Below are 20903 nucleotides of genomic sequence, written 5' to 3' on the forward strand. Positions count from 1 at the left end.
GTATGTTCTTGAACAGAGAGACTTGAACTGCAGGTTCATAGTTCCTTGAAAGTGGAGTTGCAGGTAGATAGGATATTGAAGAAGGCATTTGTATACTTTCCTTTATTGGTCAGAGTATTGAGAATAGGAGTTGGGAGGTCATGTTGTGGCTGTACAGGACAGTGGTTAGGTCACTTTAAGACTAGTCTTAGGAATAGTGTGTGCAATTCTGGTCTCCCTGCTATAGAATGTTGTGGAACTTGAAAGGGTTCAGAAAAGATTTACAAGAATGTTGCCAAGGTTGAAGGGTTTAAGCCATAGGGAGAGGCTGAATAAGCAGAGGCTGTTCTCCCTACAGCATCGGAGACTGAGGGGTGACCTTATAGAGATTTATAAAATCATGAGGGGCCTGGATAGGCTAAACAGCTAAAGTCGTTTCCACAGGATCAGGGAGTCCAAAACTAGAGGGTATAGGTTTAGGTTGAGAGGGGAAAGATTTAAAAGGGACCTACTGGGCAACTTTTTCACACAGAGGGTAGTGCATGTGTGGAATGAGCTACCCGAGGAAGTGGAGGAGGCTGGTACAATTACAACATTTAAAAGGCATCTGGATGGGTATATGAATAGGAAGGGTTAGAGGAAGATGGGCCAAGTGCTAGCAAATGGGATTAGATTTATTTAGGATATCTGGTCAGCATGGACAAGTTGGACTGAAGGGTTTGTTTCCATGCTGTAAGCTCTATGACTCTATTTGGTCAGCTTGGAGCACAAACTAGTCTGTATTTCAATCATTTTATTGTTATTTTTTTTAAAAAAGTTCAGCATTTACACTTAATGCTGTTGTTCCAACCCCCAAAAAAACCCCATACATTTTACACAATATACAAGGGGGCTGACTTTGTAGCCTCATGACAGTGAAAACCTTACACACAAGCACACACACGCAGGACTGTTTAGCACCATCCTCTCTCTCTCTCTCTCTCACACACACATGTATACATTAGCTTTTCCCCCGGTTACCCAAGTTCAATATATAGACATGTAGTTAAGGATGCTCATTTCATTCATCCACATAGATACACATTTATATAATATACAGATATATCCTCTTTATGTACAAGTTTCTGTTACTAACAATTTTGGCAAGTCTTTTTAAAGTGTCTCCAAGTGTCTTGACATCATCAGAGATGGATGCCTCTGTGATGGCTCCATTATAAGGTGCTTTAAATCTTTCCCAAATCACTCCCGGCTTGAGTGCAGTGGGTTTGTAAAGGCAGTACCTGCCTTCCTCATTCCACTGCTGTTGCAGATCCCCCTCCGATTTCCCCATAAGGTCAAGTCTTCTTTGGCAAATTGGAATGGATTGCATGGAGTTTGATTGCAGATTGCTGGCCATGCTAGGCCCAGTGAGTGAGCAGACACGTGTGCCAACACACTTCCCAGCCAAGCCCAGCTCATTTCATATCAACATCAAAATCCAGGACTAGCAGCTTTGTCTCCTCTGTTCCATTCCGACTGCCCACTGCACAAATGAGTTTTGTTTTGGAAGCTCTGAGTCTCCAAACAACACCACCACTGCCTCCACTCTCAAGCGCCACCAGGTTACGAATGAATTCACCCGTTTTAAGGTCCCACAGTTTCACTGTCCCGTCGTCAGAACTGGTGACCACAAACTTCTGGATGAACTGCAGGCAGGTGACAGCACTCTGGTGTTTGTTTGGACCTGTAATGGGAATGAAAACAAAAAGTACTGGGTTCGTATCTCAATCATCTTTTACCCACCCAGGATGCAGAACTGGGAGAGATGCAAGCCCATGGGACATGTGGCCTCAGATGTCCTGCCCTGTTGTCAGGGGAGTGAATCTTATAGAAAGTGCTTCTGTGGACTCCTCTGTGTTGTACAGTCAGTGCACTGGGATTTCAGGCTGTGCTGATCTCCCTTAACGTGATGGACAGGTTGCCACACAAACCCAGTTTCCCTCATCAAAAGGACGGGACAGGGTCATGGCAAGGAGGGGAAACAGTTGTGGCAGGGTGGGGAAGAGCTGGAGATGGAAGGATGAGTGTGAATTCGTGAGAGAGAGAGTAAATGAGAGAGATGAAAAGAGAGAGAAAATGAGAGAGAGAGAGAGACTAGCGCACATACATGACAGTATGTGAAAGTGTGGTAGTGTATGGTGTATGAGGAGGGACATAGAAGCTTACAAAGTAAAAAGGCGTGCAGAATTACCTGAATAGATGTCCTACATTAATCTCTATAATAGATCAGGGAAGATAGCGTTTATACGAACATAAGATGACATAGTTTTGATCTTCTTCTCCATTCTTGCTATAGAGGGAGTGCAGCAAAAGTTTACCAAACCGATTCCTGGGGATGGCAGGACTGACGTATGAGGACAGATTGAGTCATTTAGCATTAGAGGGATGATGGGGCATCTCAGAAATCCATAAAATTCAAACAGGACTGGACAGCTTAGATGCAAGAATGGAAAATCTTTTAGGTTTGAGATGAGGAGAAATTTCTTTACTCAGTATGGTGAGCCAATGGAATTCACTACCACAAAAACTATTGAGGCCAAAGGCTAGTGCATTTTCAAGAAGGAGGCTGACATTGCTCTCATGGCTGAAGGGATCTGGGGATGGGGGGGGGGGGGGATTAGGGTACTGAACTTGACCGTCAGCCAAGACCATAATGAGTGACAGAGCAGGCTCGAGAAGCCAAATGGCTTACTTCTGCTGTTTGCTATTTTTCTACTCCCAGAGTGGTGGGCACAGTGGAATTCTCTACCACAAAATTTATACAATGACTTGGATGTTAACATAGGAGGTATAGTTAGTAAGCTTGCAGACGACACCAAAATTGGAGGTGTAGTTGACAGCAAAGAATGTTATCTCAGAGTACAATGGGATCTTGATTAGATGGGCCAATGGGCTGAGGAATGGCAGATGTTTTGACACAGAGGGTGGTGTGTTTGTGTATGGAATGAGCTGCCAGAGGAGGTAGTGGAGGCTGGTACAATTACAACCTTTAAAAAGGCATCTGGACAGGTATATGAATATGGGTTTAAAGGGCCAACTGCTGGCAAATGGGACTAGATTTAATTCGGATATCTGGTCAGCATGGACGAGTTGGACCAAAGAGTCTGCTGTGCATCTGTGACTAATTTTAGTTAAATGACTACACTGCAGATTATTAATGCTTCCCAATATGTACATCCTGACCTTCACCTGGCAGAATTTTAGTCATCCACTTTATTGCCAAATAAAAATAGATTCAGCCCATGAGATGAAGATATTGGCACATGGCAGGGCAAATCCCAAACTAGCACTAGGTAATGTCAACATTCTGATTCGTTGCTTTTTAACTGGGACAGGGTTTCTGTACAATTGTATTGTAATCTGCCTCAAACTAATGGATTCATCATAGTACAACATTAACAGAGAGTTCACCTTTCAGGTCAGACTGCCCATCTTACAGAGAATTCTGAATGTCAATCAAGCCATGCTATGACCCTGACTCTAACTGCCTGACTAAATGTTATCTACAATAAGGCTTGCATTGCAGGGAAACAGGATTGTTATTGTACCAAGTGAGTGTTAAAGGGTTAATTTGTTCTGCTGACATGTAAGAAATTGGATATCCCGGAGGTGTGTTTTTCTGTCCAGATATAACAATCCGATCATACGCTGTAAATGCTGCAGTTTAAGAATAACCTATTCGCTCACTGCTTTCAGGAATAACCTCATCGCACACTGTTTGAAGGAATAACCTCATCGCACACTGTTTGAAGGAATAACCTAATCACACACTGTTTGAAGGAATAACCTCATCGCACACTGTTTGAAGGAATAACCTCATCGCACACTGTTTGAAGGAATAACCTAATCTCACATGTTGGAAGGAATAATGTCATCACACACTGCTTTCAGGAATAACCTAATCGCACACTGATTTCAGAAATAACCTAATCTCACATGTTGGAAGGAATAACTGAATCGCACATGTTTGAAGGAATAACCTCATCGCACATGTTTGAAGGAATAACCTAATAACACACTGCTTTCAGGAATAACCTAATCACATATTGTTTGAAGGGATAACCTATTCGCACACTGATTTAAGGAATAACCTATTCGCACACAGCTTTAAGGAATAACCTAATCGCACACTGCTTTAAGGAATAACCTCATCGCACACTGTTTAAAGGAATAACCTAATCGCACACTGAAGGAATAACCTAATCTCACATGTTTGAAGGAATACCCTAATCGCGAACCATTTGTAGGAATACCCTAATCGCACACTGTTTGAAGGGATAACCTATTTGCACACTGCTTTCATGAATATCCTAATTGCACACTGCTTTCAGGAATAACTTAATTGCACACTGAAGGAATAACCTAATCGCACACTGCTTGAAGGAATAACCTCATCGCACACTGATTTCAGGAATAACCTAATCGCACACTGATTTCAGGAATAACCTAATCTCACACTGCTTTCAGGAATAACCTAATCGCACACTGTTTGAAGGAATAACCTCATCGCACACTGCTTTCAGGAATAACCTCATCGCACACTGATTTCAGGAATAACCTAATCTCACACTGCTTTCAGGAATAACCTAATCGCACACTGTTTGAAGGAATAACCTCATCGCACACTGCTTTCAGGAATAACCTCATCGCACACTGATTTCAGGAATAACCTAATCTCACATGTTTGAATAACATCATCACACACTGTTTAAAGGAATAACCTAATCGCACACTGCTTTCAGGAATAACTCACTGCACACTTTGAAGGAATAACCTCATCGCACACTGCTTTCAGGAATAACCTAATCGCACACTGTTTGAAGGAATAACCTAATCACGCACTGATTTCAGGAATAACCTGATCGCGCACTGCTTTCAGGAATAACTTAATCGCATACTGATTTCAGGAATAACCTAATCACGCACTGCTTTCAGGAATAACCTAATCACGCACTGCTTTCAGGAATAACCTAATCGCACACTGTTTGAAGGAATAACCTAACCACGCACTGATTTCAGGAATAATCTAATCGCGCACTGCTTTCAGGAATAACCTAATCGCATACAGATTTCAGGAATAACCTAATCGCACACTGATTTCAGGAATAACCTAATCGCACACTGATTTCAGGAATAACCTCATCGCACACTGTTTGAAGGAATAACCTCATCGCACACTGCTTTCAGGAGTAACCTAATCTCACACTGCTTTCAGGAATAACCTAATCGCACACTGATTTCAGGAATAACCTAATCTCACACTGCTTTCAGGAATAATCTAATAACACACTGCTTTCAGGAATAACCTAATCTCACACTGCTTTCAGGAATAACCTAATAACACACTGCTTTCAGGAATAACCTCATCGCACACTGATTTCAGGAATAACCTAATCTCACATGTTTGAAGGAATAACGTCATCACACACTGTTTGAAGGAATAATCTAATCGCACACAGCTTTCAGAAATAACCTAATCGCACACTGTTTGAAGGAATAACCTAATCGCACACTGTTTGAAGGAATAACCTAATCTCACATGTTGGAAGGAATAACCTAATCGCACACTGTTTGAAGGAATAACCTAATCTCACATGTTGGAAGGAATAACCTAATCGCACACTACTTTCAGGAATAACCTAATCGCACACTGCTTTCAGGAATAACCTAATCGCACACTGTTTGAAGGAATAACCTCATCGCACACTGTTTGAAGGAATAACCTCATCGCACACTACTTTCAGGAATAACCTAATCGCACACTGCTTTCAGGAATAACCTAATCGCACACTGTTTGAAGGAATAACCTCATCGCACACTGTTTGAAGGAATAACCTCATCGCACACTGCTTTCAGGAATAACCTCATCGCACACTGCTTTCAGGAATAACCTCATCGCACACTGTTTGTAGGGATAACCTATTCGCACACAGCTTTCAGGAATAACCTAATCGCACATGTTTGAAGGAATAACCTAATCGCATACTGCTTTCAGGAATAACCTAATCTCACACTGCTTTTAGGAATAACCTCATCATTTTACATTTTTTGGGTTATGTGTGCCCTCAGGGGAGCAGCAGTGGATTCTGTTTTGTGTGCATGATTGAATGTGATGTTAAACCCTGGATCAAGGGAAGATTTTTCCCTATTCAGTCAGCCTCGCTTGACACGCTCCGCAAGCAGGGTGAAGAGTGTTAAATCATCCTCCAAAAGCTTGTACTTGCTGAAATAAATTGTGGCTGTTCACAAAAGTTGGCATATTGCAGTTGCATCGAGCATGTAAGAATCTCAAGAAGGGAGCCTAACACAAGGAGACCGCAGATGCAACAGGTTACTTCAACTCAAAATAACAAACCAGGCTCCCCAGCTTCCCATCGACTGTCAATTATTGGTGCATTGCCCATTTATTTGTCACATTCAGATCGAACCGATGTTCAACAGACTGCAACAGCAGGTCATCCAGCTCTGAAAACGTGCATTTCAATCAAGGCAGCTCAGAATGATGGACAGCCTCTCTCCCAGGGACAGTGATGAGCACAGCTTCAGAACATGTGGAACCCATGCCCAGCACTTCAGTCTGTCGTTTTGTTGTTAGCTTGAACTCACCACTAGCATCCACAAAACAGATCTTTCATTCCTTACAATTGTTTTTTGGATCTTTGCCACACTAGCACAGTATTGGCTGCTCAAATCAACACAGAACAATACAACAGGCAAATGGAAACCAGGGTGAATACTGATGATAGGGTGTCTCCTCAGCCTAGCATTAGGGAACCAGTTGGGACTTATGATTTTGAAGTTTCATTTCAGCCGAATGTCATCATATTTGTAAAATTTCTTGTTGAACATGAACTACAAATTTCTAATACTGTGCACAAAACCCCTGGATCAGGTGGCTCAATCAACAGACCTCCTGCTCCAAAAATGGATTCAGTTCAGCAAGTCAGACATCAGCGCAGAGGGACAGTCACTACAAAATGAAGCCAACCAGAACTCTCCACCTGGGAAGACCAGCCAGCCCTTGTCCTTTACAGTGAAAATGTGGAGCACAGATTCAAACTCTCAATCTCACCTTGTAATGTTTGCAAACATTGACCCGTCTTGATATCCCAGATTTTCACAGTGGAATCTGCATTCCCAGATACCAGGATGTTATCCTTCAGTTCCATACCACTCGTCAGAGACTGGTGTCCCATTAAAGTGTGCAAACAGTTCCCATTTTCTGCATCCCACACTCGTATTGAAGTATCGAGAGAGCCACTGACAATGTGGACACCATCATACTGTGCAAAACAAAAACAGAACATACAGACTTTACCATCTCAAGTAAGTAGAGAGACACTGACAGACAGAGACTATCAGGATTTTAGGGTGCAATAACCTTTACATCACACTACTATCAGGCTACTGTGTTCTCCAGCATTATTCACTAACACATCAGTGCAGAGCTCAATGTTAAACTGACATTTTGTACTTCATGTTTCTTCCAAACAATGACATGAGATACTTTCACTTCAAACAGACGTCAGATTCTGCTTTGGAAATTCTAAGAACTGGAATAGCAAATTTCTAAGTTTGGAGAACTACAAACTACAAAGTTTGGAGAATGCAGGAGGAGAACTCCAAAACAGAGCAGATAAGCAATTTTATTGAGTACAAACATCAGAACTGGTGTAGAACAGTAAAGGAGTTCTTCATGGCCAGTAACCTGTCTGCATTCAATCAGATGCTCAACAATTACTCTTTAGCAACTTCTTCAATCTCGTTTCCCAGGATCCCAACATTGTTTTTCTAATGACTTGTAAAAGGCTTTATGGATTGCCCAGAGACAGGCTTGTGGGTGATCCAGTCAATTACCAGCACACCGATATGGGTGACAGATAGAATTGAACATACACTGAGAACAGATTGTATTTACCTGAAGTGAGTAGACCCTGTTGGTGTGGCCCTGAAGCGTGTGCACACAAGTTTCAGTTTCTGGATCCCAGACCTTTACTGTGTAATCATAGGCACCACTCACAACCCTCTTCCCATCGTACTGCACACATCGTACTGCAGCCACATGTCCCAGTAATGTATGTAGGCATCGGCCAGTGTCTATGTCCCACACTCGGAGTGTAGCATCTCTTGACCCACTCACTACCCTGTGGCAAAGAAGCAATAAGCATTAGGATTAGTCAGCTGCAGTTCTCCAAATCACCTTTGCAGCCAGAGTCATCACTCTGCCTGTGCTACAATATAAAAACTGCAACAAGTTTGTCTCTTTATTTCAGAGAGACTCCATAGTTACCTTCACAGGATTGCCCGAGATAGTCTCCATTTCAATTATATGACCTTAAAGTCACTTTCACAAAAACAAATTTGAGATCCTGGATTGGGCACTTGGGACTTTGCTTACGAGCAGAATTAAAAGAAACACTGCACATTTCAACCTGACTGTGTTTACTACTTAAACATTCATGATCTCAAGCTACGTCTGAAGACTTTTAGACAAAATTTTCCATCAGGTGGGAAAATGAGAAAAATATTAAATCTTAAAAATATTTCTGACACGTGTAGGTGTGGTTGTATCACAGATCATCCTGCACATAGAGTCACAGAGATGTACAGCATGGAAACAGACCTTCGGTCCAACCCGTCCATGCCGACCAGATATCCCAACCCAATCTAGTCCCACCTGACAGCACTCGGACCATACCCCTCCAAACCCTTCCTATTCATATACCCATCCAAATGTCTCTTAAACATTGCAATTGTACCAGCCACCACCACTTCCTCTGGCAGCTCACTGCATACACGTACCACCCACTGCATGAAAAGGTTGCCCCTTAGATCTCTTTTATATCTTTTCCCCTCTCACCCTAAACCTATGCCCTCTATTTCTGGACTCCCCGATCCCAGGGAAAAGTCTTTGCCTATTTACCCTATCCATGCCCCTCATAATTTTGCAAACCTCTATAAGGTCACCCCTCAGCCTCCGATGCTCCAGGGAAAACAGCCCCAGCCTGTTCAGCATCTCCCTTTAGCTCAAATCCTCAAACCCTGGCAACATTCTTGTAAATCTTTTCTGAACCCTTTCAAGTTTCACAACATCTTTCCGATAGGAAGCCAACCAGAACTGCATGCAATATTCCAACAGTGGCCTAACTAATGTCCTGTACAGCCACAACATGACCTCCCAACTCCTGTACTCAATACTCTGACCAATAAAGGAAAGCATACCAAACGTCTTCTTCATTAACCTACCTACCTGCGACTCCACTTTCAAGGAGCTATGAACCTGCACTTCAAGGTCTCTTTGTTCAGCAACACTCCCGAGGACCTTACCATTAATTATATAAGTCCTGCTAAGATTTGCTTTCCCAAAATGCAGCACCTCGCATTTATCTGAATTAAACTCCATCTGCCACTTCTCAGCCCATTGGCCCATCTGATCAAGATCCTGCTGTAATCTGAGGTAACCCTCTTCACTGTCCACTACACCTCCAATTTTGGTGTCATCTGCACACTTACTAACTGTACCTCTTATGGTTGCTTCCAAATCATTTATGTAAATTACAAAAAGTAGAGGGCCCAGCACCGATCCTTGTGGCACTCCACTGGTCACAGGCCTCCAGTCTGAAAAACAACCCTCCACCACCACCCTCTGTCTTCTACATTTGAGCCAGCTCTGTATCCAAATGGCTAATTCTCCCTGCATTCCATGAGATCTAACCTTGCTTATCAGTCTCCCATGGGGAACCTTGTTGAACGCCTTACTGAAGTCCATATAGATCACATCTACCGCTCTGCCCTCATCAACGTTCTTTGTTACTTCTTCAAAAAACTCAATCAAGTTTGGATAGCTTCTTAAAACAGGATGGTTCCAGTGTCACAGATACATCACAGTGTTGTAGCAAGGGGATTCCACAATTTTGGTCCAGAGTCAAAGTAACAACGATATAGTTCCAAGTCAGAATTGCATGGGAACTTGTAGATGATGGTGCCCCCTAGTGTCTGCTATCTTTATCCTTCCAGGCAGGAGAGGTCACTGCTTTCAATGGTTACTTGCTTGTCGCCAAGCTCGAATATTGTCCAGGTCATATTGCATTTGAACATGGAGTGCTTCAAGACCTGAGTTATTGTAAATGATGCTGAATACTGCATAATCAGTGAATGTCCCCAGTGCTGACCCTATGATGGATGGAAGGTCATCGATGATGCAGCTGACGACAGTTGGCCCCAAGGAGCCCTTGCAGAGGTGTCCTGGAGCAGGAACAATTGACTTCTATTTGTGTTCAGTGTGACTCCAAACCAGGCACAGCTTCTCCAGATTCCCAGTTACTCCAGTGCTGCTTGGTCTCTTGTTGCCACACTCAGTCAAATGTTGTTGTGATGTCAAAGACAGCATTACCAGGTTGTTTTATTCCAAGCTTTGCAGAACAATGGAGTTTTTTTAAAAGAAAAGTTGCCTGTAAAATCACATGACCGGTGCTACGTGCTTGGCTGCAGACCCTACTGGGACTGTTTTAAACAATAACTGACTTAGAAACATGTTTGTGTCACCTGGTTTGGCTGGAGGGAAGCTCAAGAGGAACAAGAGTTGAAGCAAAGTCCAAGAACAAGCTGTCCAGTTAATCAGCCTATTTGGACACAGAAAACCCTAGAGTTCAGACAAAACCGATTCATTCTTGTGGGAAGCTATGTGGCATAGATCTCTCGCACAGAGTCTGTCCCTGGTAGCTCAGAAGGGAAAGGGGGGAGGGAAAGAGGAGCAGAGCATTAGCCACTGGGGATTCCACAGTTAGAGGGACAGATAGAAAACTCTGGGGGAAATGAGAGAGAGAGAGAGATTCACTATGGGTGTTGCCTCCCAGGTGCCAGGATTCGTGATGTCTCGGATCATATTTTCAGGATCCTTGGGGGCGGGGGGGGGGGGGGGGGGGGGGCAGGAGTACCCCTTGTTGTGGTCCACATAGGCACTAATGACATAGGTAGGAAAAGGGATGGGAATTAAGGCAGAAAGTCGGAGTTAGGGTGGAAGCTTAGTGCTAGAACGGAGTTGTTACCTCTGGTTTGTTGCCTGTGCCATGTGCTAGCGAGGTGAGGAATATAGAGAGAGAAGAGTTGAACATGTGGCTACAGGGATGGTGTAGAAGGGAGGGTTTCAGATACCTGGATAATTGGGGCTCCTCCTAGGGTAGGTGGGACCTCTACAAACATGATGGTCTTCACCTGAACCAGAGGGGTACCAATATCCTAGGGAGGAAATTTGCTCATGCTCTTTGGGAGGGTTTAAACTAATTCAGCCGTGGGGGTGGAAACCGGAATCACGTTGTCCAGGAGGTTGAGGGTAGCGAGGTCAGAAATGAGGTTTCAAGGTTGCAAGAGTGCACTGGCAAGCAGGAAAGCAGTTTGAAGTGTGCCTGCTTCAATGCTATGGGAATCCGGAATAAGGTGGGTGAACTTGCAGCATGGATTGGTACCTGGGATTTTGATGTTGTGGCCATTTCGGGGACATGGATAGAGCAGGGACAGGAATGGTTGTTACAGGTTCCAGGATTTTGATGTTTCAGTAAGAACAGAGATGATGCTTAAAAAGAAAGGTGTGGTATTGTTAGTCAAGGAGAGCATTCCGGAGGCAGAAAGGACATTTGATGAGGACCCATGCACTGAGGTAGCATGGGCTAGGGTTAGAAACAGGAAAGGAGGGGTCACCCTGTTGGGAGTTTTCTATATGCCTCCAAATACTTTCAGAGAGGTTGAAGAAAGGATAGCAAAGATAATTCTAGATAGGAGCGAGAGTAACAAGGTGGTTGTTATGCAAGACTAACTTTCCAAATATTGACAGGAAATACTATAGTTTGAGTACTTTAGTTGGGTCAGTTTCTGTCCAGTGTTCGCAGGACGGTTTCCTGACACAGTATGTAGACAAGCCAACAAGGGACGAGGCCACATTGGATTTGGTACTGGGTAACGAACCTGCCCAGGTGTTAGATTCAGAGGTAAGTGAGCACTTTGATGATAGTCACCATAATTTGGTTATGTTTACTTTAGCAATGGAAAGGGATAGGTATATAAACGCAGGGCAAGAGTTCTTTTTGGGGAAGGGCAATTATGATATGATGAAGCAAGATTTAGAATGCATAGGATGGGGAAGAAAACTGCAGGGGATGGGCACAATTGAAATGTGGAGCTTATTCAAGGAACAGCTACTGTGTGTCCCTGTCAGGCAAGGAGGAAGTGGTTGAGTGAGGGAGCCATGGTTTACTAAAGAAGTTGAATTTCTTGTCAAAAGTAAGGTGGCGGCTTATATTAGGATGAGACGTGAAGGCTCAGTTAGGGCACTGCAGAGTTACAAGTTAGCCAGGAAAGACCTAAGGAGAGAGCTAAGAAGAGCCAGGAAAGGACATGAGAAGTTATTGGCAGATAGGATCAAGGAAAGCCCCAAGGCTTTCTATAGGTATATCAGGAATAAGTGTGAAAACAGGTAAGCCCCCGGGACGGATGGGAGTTATCCTAGGATTCTCTGGGAAGCCAGGGAGGAGATTGCCGAGCCTTTGGCTTTGATCTTTATGTTATCATTGTCTCCAGGAACAAGGCCAGAAGACTGCACGATAGCAAATGTTGTCCCCTTGTTCAAGAAGGGGAGTAGAGACAACCCTGGTAATTAAAGTGTTGGAAAAGGCAAGAAGAGATAAGATTTATAATCATCGAGAGAGGAATAAGTGTGAGGGATAGTCAACACGGTCGTGAAGGTAGATTGTGCCTCACAAACTTTGAGTTCTTGGAGATGGTGACCAAACAGGTGGATGAGCAGTTGCTGTGGTGTATATGGACTTCAGTAAGGCATTTGATAAGGTTCCCCACAGTCGGCTACTGCACAAAATACACAGGCATGGGATTGAGGGTGACTTAGCAGTTTGGATAAGAAATTGGCTAGCTGAAAGACGACAGAGTGGTAGTGATTAATGGGAAATGCTCATCCTGGAACTCAGTTACTAGTGGGATATCACAAAGATCTGTTTTGGGGCCACTGCTGTTTGCCATTTTTATAACTGACCTGGATGAGGGCGTAGAAGAATGGGTTAGTAAATTTGCAGATGACACCAAAGTCGGTGGAGTTGTGGACAGTGTGGAAAGATGTTGCATGGCTTGGCAAGAGGTGGTAAATGGAGTTTAATATGGAAAAGTGTAAGGTGATTCTCTTTGGAAGGAGCAACAGGAATAAAGAGTACTAGGGTAACGGTAAGATTCTTGGTAGTGTGAATAAGCAGAGAGATCCCACTATCCATGTACATAGATCCCTGAAAGTTGCCACCTAGGTTGATAGGGTAAGAAGGCCAACAGTATGTCAGCTTTTATTGTAGAGGGATTGAGTTTTGGCCCCACTTGGAGTATTGCATGCAGTTCTGATCACCACATTACAGGAAGGATATGGAAGCTTTGGAAAGGGTTCAGAGAAGATTTAACGGGATGGTGCCTGTTATTGAGGGAAGGCCTTATGAGGAAAGGCTGAAGGTCTTGAGGCTATTTTTATTAGAGAAAAGGAGGTTGAGAGGTGACTGAATGGAGACATAGAAGATAATCAGAGGGTTAGATAGGGTGGACAGTGAGAACCTTTTTCCTCGGATGGTGATAGCTAGCACGAGGGGACATAGCTTTAAATTGAGGGGTGATAGATATAGGACAGATGTCAGAGGTAGTTTCATTACTCAGAGAGTAGTAGGGCCTTAGAACACACTGCCTGCAACAGTTGATAAACATGGATGAAAATGGAATAGAGCAGGATGGATAAGCTTCAGATTGGTTCCACAGGTTGGTGCAACATTGAGGGTTGAAGGGCCTAGACTGCGCTGTAATGTTCGAATTCATTCCAAAGTGATCAAAGGAAAAACTCAATATTGTATTTTCTGAGCAAGCAACACCAGCCAGAATATGAAAGAAACAGACTCAAACAGTCCAAGCTTAATCCCTTTAATATTCATGAATAACCCACTGGGCAAAGAGGTCTTTATTTTGAAACCCAGAACAACTTGTATGGAAGTCAGTCTTTTTCTCTTTTTCCTGTAAAGTTCGCACATTTTTGATTTTGTTTTGCCTGATTGATTGATTGCCATGTGTACCAAAGTACAGCAAGAAGCTTGGTTTATGATCAGTACAGGCAAACTACAGTAAGCAAGCATATACAGATCAGAGGCATACAGGTTACATTGCATAGGGCATGTGCTCAGCAACATCAACATTAGCAAGATCAGCATTATTTGAAATTCGAGAGTCCATTCATCAGTTAAATAATAGCTGAGAGAAAGGCGCTCCTGAACCTGCTGGTGCATATGTTAAAGCTTCTGTATCTTCTGCCTAATGGGAGAAGTTGTAGGAGATCATTACTGAAGTGTGGTGGGTCTTTTTTGACGATGTTGGCAGCCTTTCTGCAGCAGCGAGCCACATAAATGGAGTCCCAGGATGGGAGATTGGCTTCCGTGATGGTCTGGACCGTGCACACAACCTTCGGTCCTGGGCAGAGCAGTTGCCATAACGCACCCAGGCAGTATGCTTTCAGTGGTACATCTGTAAAAGTTGGCAAGGGTCCTTATGGACATGCTGAGTTTCCTGAGCTGCCTGAGAAAGAAGGTGTTGTTGTGCATACTTGACCATCGCATCCACATGGAGTGTCCAGGATAGGTCGTCAGTTATCGTCATTCTGAGGAATTTGACACTCTCCACCCCGGCTCCGTTGATGTAGAGGGGTTGTGTCCTCCTCCTTTCTTCCTGAAGTCAATGATCAGTTCTTTAGTTTTGCCAATGTTGAGAGAGAGGTTGTTCTCATTGTGCCATGTAACCAAGTCCTCTATCTCCTTTCTGTATTCTGACTTGTTCGCTGTCCATCCTACCATGGTGATGCCATTAGCGAGCTTGTAGATGGCGTTTCTTCGGAATTTGGCAACACAGTCGTGCGTGTACAAAGAATACAGTCGGGGGCTGAGGATGCATCCTTGGGGGCTCCAGCGTTGAGTGTTATTGTGGAGGAGGTGCAGTTTTCTGTGTTTACTGATTGCAGTCTGTGGATCAGAGAGCTGAGGATCCAGTTGCAGAGGGTGGAGCTAAGACCAAGGTCTCAGAGTTTTGAAATCAGTCTGGAGGGAATTATGATGTTGAAGGTGGAGTTGTAGTCAGTGAGCAGGAGTCTGACATCAACTCTACCTTGTTGTCCGGATGGTCCAGGAATGAATGCAGAGTTAGGGAAATGGTATCCACTATGAATCTGTTACATCAGTAGGCAAATAGGAGATCAAGGCAAGTTGGGAGACTAGAGCTGATGTGGGCCATGAACAGCCTCTTGAAGCACTTCATGATTACGTACTTCAGAGCCACCAGAGAGCAGTCATTAAGGCACATTGCATGTGCTTTCTTACGCATGGGGATGATAGTGGCCTTCTGGAAGCAGGAGACCACTTCGGTTGGAGGAGAGAGACAGTGAAGATGTTGGTCTTCACCAGTTGGTCCACATAGGACCCAAGTGCATGGCCAGGGACACGGTCTAGACCTGTCGCTTTCCTTGTGGAGATCTCGAAGGATAACCACCTATACTTTGGTACATCTGACCTTAAGGTATCCAATTATTGAAACCTTACTGAACTATATTTTGCTTTGATAGCAAGCCAATAACTGCACCTCGTAAAAAACAGTTGATAGATTTTGTTGCTTAAAAATGGATTTGGATAAAGTGTTCAATTCATCATTTCAGTAACTTAAAGTATTTGTGGATGATGTTGTGACCCAATGAAGTAGCAAGATGAGAGAGTCAGTGCCTCCTGCCACCTTGGTCCTAACTACAGTCCCTCACCTTTTCTGTTGACAGGAGCACTCAGAGCATTTGGTTTGCAGCAACATCACTACTAAAGGCACTTTAGGTTTATGAAATGAGCCCACATTTCAGCTTTGTAGTGGATTACCTAGGATGCCTGTCAGAGTGCTCAAGTCAGAAACTCTCATTACAATGTAGCATTCAGATTGAGTGTCAGGTGCTGGAGAAGCACAGCATGTCAGGCAGCATCCAAGGAGTAGGAGAATTGACGTTTCAGGCATAAGTCCTTCATCAGGAATGAGGCTTGCGGGCTGGGAGGCTGAGAGATAAATGGAAGGGGAGGTAGCTGAGAAGGTGATAGGTCAGAGTGGAGGGTGGAGTGGATAGATGGGGAAGACAATGGACAGGTCAGGAGGCCAGTGCCAAGTTGGAGGCTTGGGACTGAGATAATGTGGGGAGGGGGTCGAAGTGAGGAAACTGGTGAAATCCACATTAATCCAGTGTGGTTGCAGGGTCACAAGGCAGAAGATGAGGCATTCTTCTCTCCAGGCATCAGGTGGTTAGGGTTTGGCGATGGGGGAGGCCCATGATCTGCATGTCCTTGGAGGAGTGGGAGGGGGAGTTGAAGTGTTCAGCCGTGGGATTGGTTGGTGTGGGTGTCCCAGAGATGTTCTTTGAAATGATCCGCAAGTTGGTATCCTGTCTCCTCGATGTAGAGGAGACCACATCGGGTGCAATGGACACAGTAGATGACATTGGTGGAAGTAAAGAAATTTACCTGTTGGATGTGGAAGAATCCTTTGGGGCCTTGGTCAGAGGCGAGGGGGGAGATTTTGGATTTCTTGTGGTGACAGGGGAAGGTGCTGGGAGTGTGGGGTGGGCTGGAGGAGTTGCGGGGGGGGGGGGGGGGGGGGGGGGGGAGTGTATCTGACCAATGAGTGACAGAGGGAATGGTCTCTCCGAAATGCTGCTGGGGTGGACAGGGAAATATATCCTGAGTGGTGGGGTCTGTTTGTAGGTGGCGGAAGTAGCGAAGGTTGATGTGATGTATACGGAGATTGGTGGGATGGAAGGTGAGGATCTGGGTTGGGGGGGGGTGGTTTGTCCTTGTTGCGCTGGGAGGGGTGGGGCAGGAAATGGAGGTTTGCAGGAGGGCATCATTGACCATGTGGGAATGGATACTGCAGTCTTTGAACAAGGCCATCTGGGATTTTCTGTGGTGGAATTAGTCCTCCTGGGAATGGATGCAGTGGAGGTGGAGGAGTTGGGAATAAAGGCTGGTGTTTTTACAGGAGGCAGGTGGGAGGAATGAAGTCCATATCGCAGTGGGTGTTGGTTTTTGTAGAAGATGTACTTGCAGGGTGGATATTGTGCCAGTGCTGGCAGCAGTGGATCTTGTGCTGGATCCCGGAGGCGGGTGCCTGGGCGGCGATCCCGGGGGCGGCGATCCCGGGGGCGGGTGCCTGGGCGGCGATCCCGGGGGCGGGTGCCTGGGCGGCGATCCCAGGGGTGACACGGTTGGCAGTGCCTCCAGTCCATGAGGCAGCAGGGTGTAAGTGACGTCATAATTCGTCGCGATGGTTGTGCCTGGAGCGGCCTTGTGGCTCATAGTGTCCGAGCAGTTCCAGAGGCCAGGAGAAGGTTCTGGAACGGTTAAGGAGACCCATGTATTGAGGCAAGTACATGAAAGTTTGCATAACTTAGGCTCTTTTATGTCCAATATGGTGAAAGAAAGTGTTTTTTTCAGCATGTGAGTTCTTCTGAAGATATAAAACAGTAAAGTCCTTTGCAGGTCTGGGAGAGTGTGGCCCTCGAGCTGAGGCAGGGAGAGTATGGCGCATGGCTGAGTATGGAGCAGAGGATCCAGAAGGAGAACCTTTTCTGGAGGCTTTGGATTTGTAAGACATACTGGTTGTCCTGTTCAGGTCCAAACTGTGTTGGCCTGAATGTAGTCCAGAGTTTTCAGCATCTGGCAGTCCTCACTTTCTCCTTCAGATTGTATTCAGATGTACACTTGTTATGCCAAGGCATACAAATCCATGGGCCAAGTGTTTGAAAATTGGATTAGAATAATTAGGTGGTTGCTTTTGACCAGCCCAGATTTGATAAGATGAAGGGCCTTTTTCTTTGCCGTAGACCTCCACAACTCTGACTTTAAATGTGTCTCAAGTGCTGACTTATGGAGAGACAAACAGGCGACTTGGATTCAAAAGGTTCCTTTCGTTGGTTCAGAGAGAACAACAGGAAACAAACACTGGCACATGTGGCAATAGGGAGCAGGGTAATGGAGACAACTGTCTGGGAGGGCTGACATCAGATCAATATCACCTCCCAGAACACAGCTTTTAGGCTTCAACATTGATCTACTGGAAAGGAATATTTTGATTAGAAGCAAAAAAACTGCATTAAATGTTTATGTAATGCATTTTAAGTGATAAACTGGAAGGATACAGTTTTCAGGACTTCATGTCCATCTATTCAATTAAAAGCATGTACACAGATAGCCTCCAGGCTCCATATTTTTGCAAATCTCAAAAACACTAATCTATAGCTAACATGTTAGACTTTACTTGGTTTGGGAGGGAAGTGAAGAGAAAAGAAATCAGGAGAAATTTATTTACCAGAAGGAAAGCATAACTGAACTTCTTCATTGTTGCAAAGTGAGTGGATATGACATTCTCCTAGAAGTATAGATGGTGAGGGCAAGACTTAAAAGGTGTTCAAAATCATCACCTCAGAGTAAATACAGAGAGTTTTTCCATTGGCAGGAAGGTCATTAACCAGAGAGAGAGATTTAATGTAACTAGCAAAATAAACATTGAGATTTTTTTTAAAAAGCTGCTGAATGTCATGAAATGTGCTGCCTAAAAGGATGGTGGAAGATGATTTCATAGAAAACTTTCAAAAGGCAATTGAAAAGCTGCAGGTTTGAGCTGTGGAGCACTAATTGGATAGAAGCTATTTAGGGTCCAATGGTTGGAATGTTCTCCTTTCCTACTACACCAGTCTACAACTGATGACAGCAGGTGTCGACTGCTTTAACTGACATCCAATTGACATTTCAGCTCAACACTGAACCTCTCAAAAAAAATTACAGATTAATATTTTATAAACTTATCAAATAGCTTAATACAAAAAGGTACTTTTTTTAAAAATTGGACCAGAAATTTGTTTACATTTTTCTGGGGATGTGGGTGTTGCTGGCTGGGCAGCATTTATTGCTCGTCCCTGGTTGCCCTTGAGAAGGTGGGGGTGAGCTGCCTTCTTGAACCACTGCAGTTCATGTGCTGTAGGTGCACCCACAATACCATGAGGGAGGGAATTCCATGATTTTGATCCAGTGACACTGAAGGAACGGTGATATATTTCCAAATCAGGGGGATGGAATGTGGCTGTGAGGAGAACTTGCAGTTGGTGGTGCTGCCATGTATCTGCTGCCCTTGTCCTTCTGGATGGAAGTGATTGTGGGTTTGGAAGGTGTTGGTTAAGGAGAGTGTACAGATTGCTTGTGTGATTACAGGAGTTAGGATGTTCAATTTCACAAAGATTGAGGATCATTAGAAGAATGAAAGGTGAAATTAGAGGAAGATTTCACAGGTTTCAAAGGCAGAGCCTGGAAGGTTAAATGATTTGCAGGACAGGAATGTAAACATGTTTTGAGAAATGGACTAGCACAGGTTACTCCAGCTGAATAGGTGGCACTGTCCCTTAACCTGGCAAGTATCATCATTCAACATCACATTCCTTATTTAGTCATTACATCTAAGATTGCTTTGAGTACCATTTATCCAGATGTTGCCTTACTTGTTGCCATGGAGATGCATGCAGCGTACAGTGGAGGCGTGTCCGTAAAGCGTGTGAATACATTCACCCGTTTCTGCATTCCATACTTTCAGGGTACGGTCTGTCGAGCCACTGATAACGATATTCCCTCTCATCTGGGAGGACCAAACTCCACCTGTGTGTCCAACCAGCGTCTGCACACACTGCAAAACAAACCAACAAATGGAGTTCTAAAAACAACCACGAGCAGCATGACAGAAAAGAAGAAGAACTCAACAAAAGAAACAGCCTTTTATTTATAAACATGGTTTTATCATGCCTCACATGAAACAGGGCACAGTACCTCACAAAATACACTACTTTGTGCACAGCAAATCATCCATTTTATAGAGAAATTTCCTCTAACCAGATGGAAATGAAACGAAGATCGGTTCAGTGGTTAATAGTGAGAAAGAAGATGTGAATTGAAGAATGGGAATCAATAGATTGCTGGGCAGAAAAGCTGCAAATAGAATTCAACTTGAACAAGAGGGAACAACAAACATGGCAAGGAAATACACTATAAAAGGTCAGATAGTGTACAGGAACAGAGGGACCTTGGAGTACAATTTCACATATTCCTCAAGGGCAAGTAGATTAGGTGGCCTGAAAAACGAGATTCTTCTCGTTATTAACTGAGGACCAGAGTGCTGCGAATAGTATCACCTAACTAGCAGGTTTGATTGCATTGTGGGAGTTCCACTTAAGACCTAGGGAAGATGTTGCCTGAAGTGGAGAATTTTGGTTAAATAAAAATTGAAAGCCCAAGGTTATTCTGTATGGAATAGAGGAGACTGAGAGAAGAATTTTAAAAATTGTTTTGTGGGATTATGGGCATCACTGACTGGCCATATCTAGTTGTCCTTGAGAAGGTGGGGATGAGCTGCCTTCTTGAACCGCTGTAGGTTGACCCATAATGCTCTTAAGGAGAGAATGCCAGGATTTTGACCCAGTGATAGTGAAAGAAAGGTGATATATTTCAAAATTAGGATCATGGAGGGGAACGTCAAGGTGGCAGTTGTTCTAGAAGGAAGTGGTTGTGGGTTTGGAAGGTGCTGTCTGAGGATCTTGAGTGAACTTCTGCAGTGCACACACTTGTAAATGGCACACACTGCTGCGACTGAACATTATTGGAGGAGGGCATGGATCAAGCAGAATGCTTTGTCTGGACTGATATATAAAAATGACAAGGAGCATGGGTAAAGTGGAAAGGAAGAACCTATTTACCCTAGCAGAAAGATCAATGGTTGAAGAGACATAGATTTTACTCACTCAG

General features: G+C 44.1%; 1 protein-coding gene across 1 annotated transcript in view; it reads right to left on the reverse strand.

Annotated features, from left to right (window-relative positions):
• Nucleotides 1-757: 757 nt before the first annotated feature.
• Nucleotides 758-20903, reverse strand: part of LOC140481061 (F-box/WD repeat-containing protein 7-like) — a 203383-nt gene continuing 183237 nt past the window's right edge. Inside the window, exons 10-13 of the mRNA XM_072576665.1 lie at nt 19610-19791; nt 7937-8162; nt 7091-7301; nt 758-1702 (exon numbers count right to left, since the gene is read on the reverse strand). Coding sequence (XP_072432766.1) covers nt 1434-1702; nt 7091-7301; nt 7937-8162; nt 19610-19791 — 888 coding nt within the window. The 3' untranslated portion in view covers nt 758-1433. The remainder of the gene's footprint in view (nt 1703-7090; nt 7302-7936; nt 8163-19609; nt 19792-20903) is intronic.

This window comes from Chiloscyllium punctatum, chromosome 9 (assembly GCF_047496795.1).
Source record: "Chiloscyllium punctatum isolate Juve2018m chromosome 9, sChiPun1.3, whole genome shotgun sequence".
NCBI classification, from domain to species: Eukaryota; Metazoa; Chordata; class Chondrichthyes; order Orectolobiformes; family Hemiscylliidae; genus Chiloscyllium; species Chiloscyllium punctatum.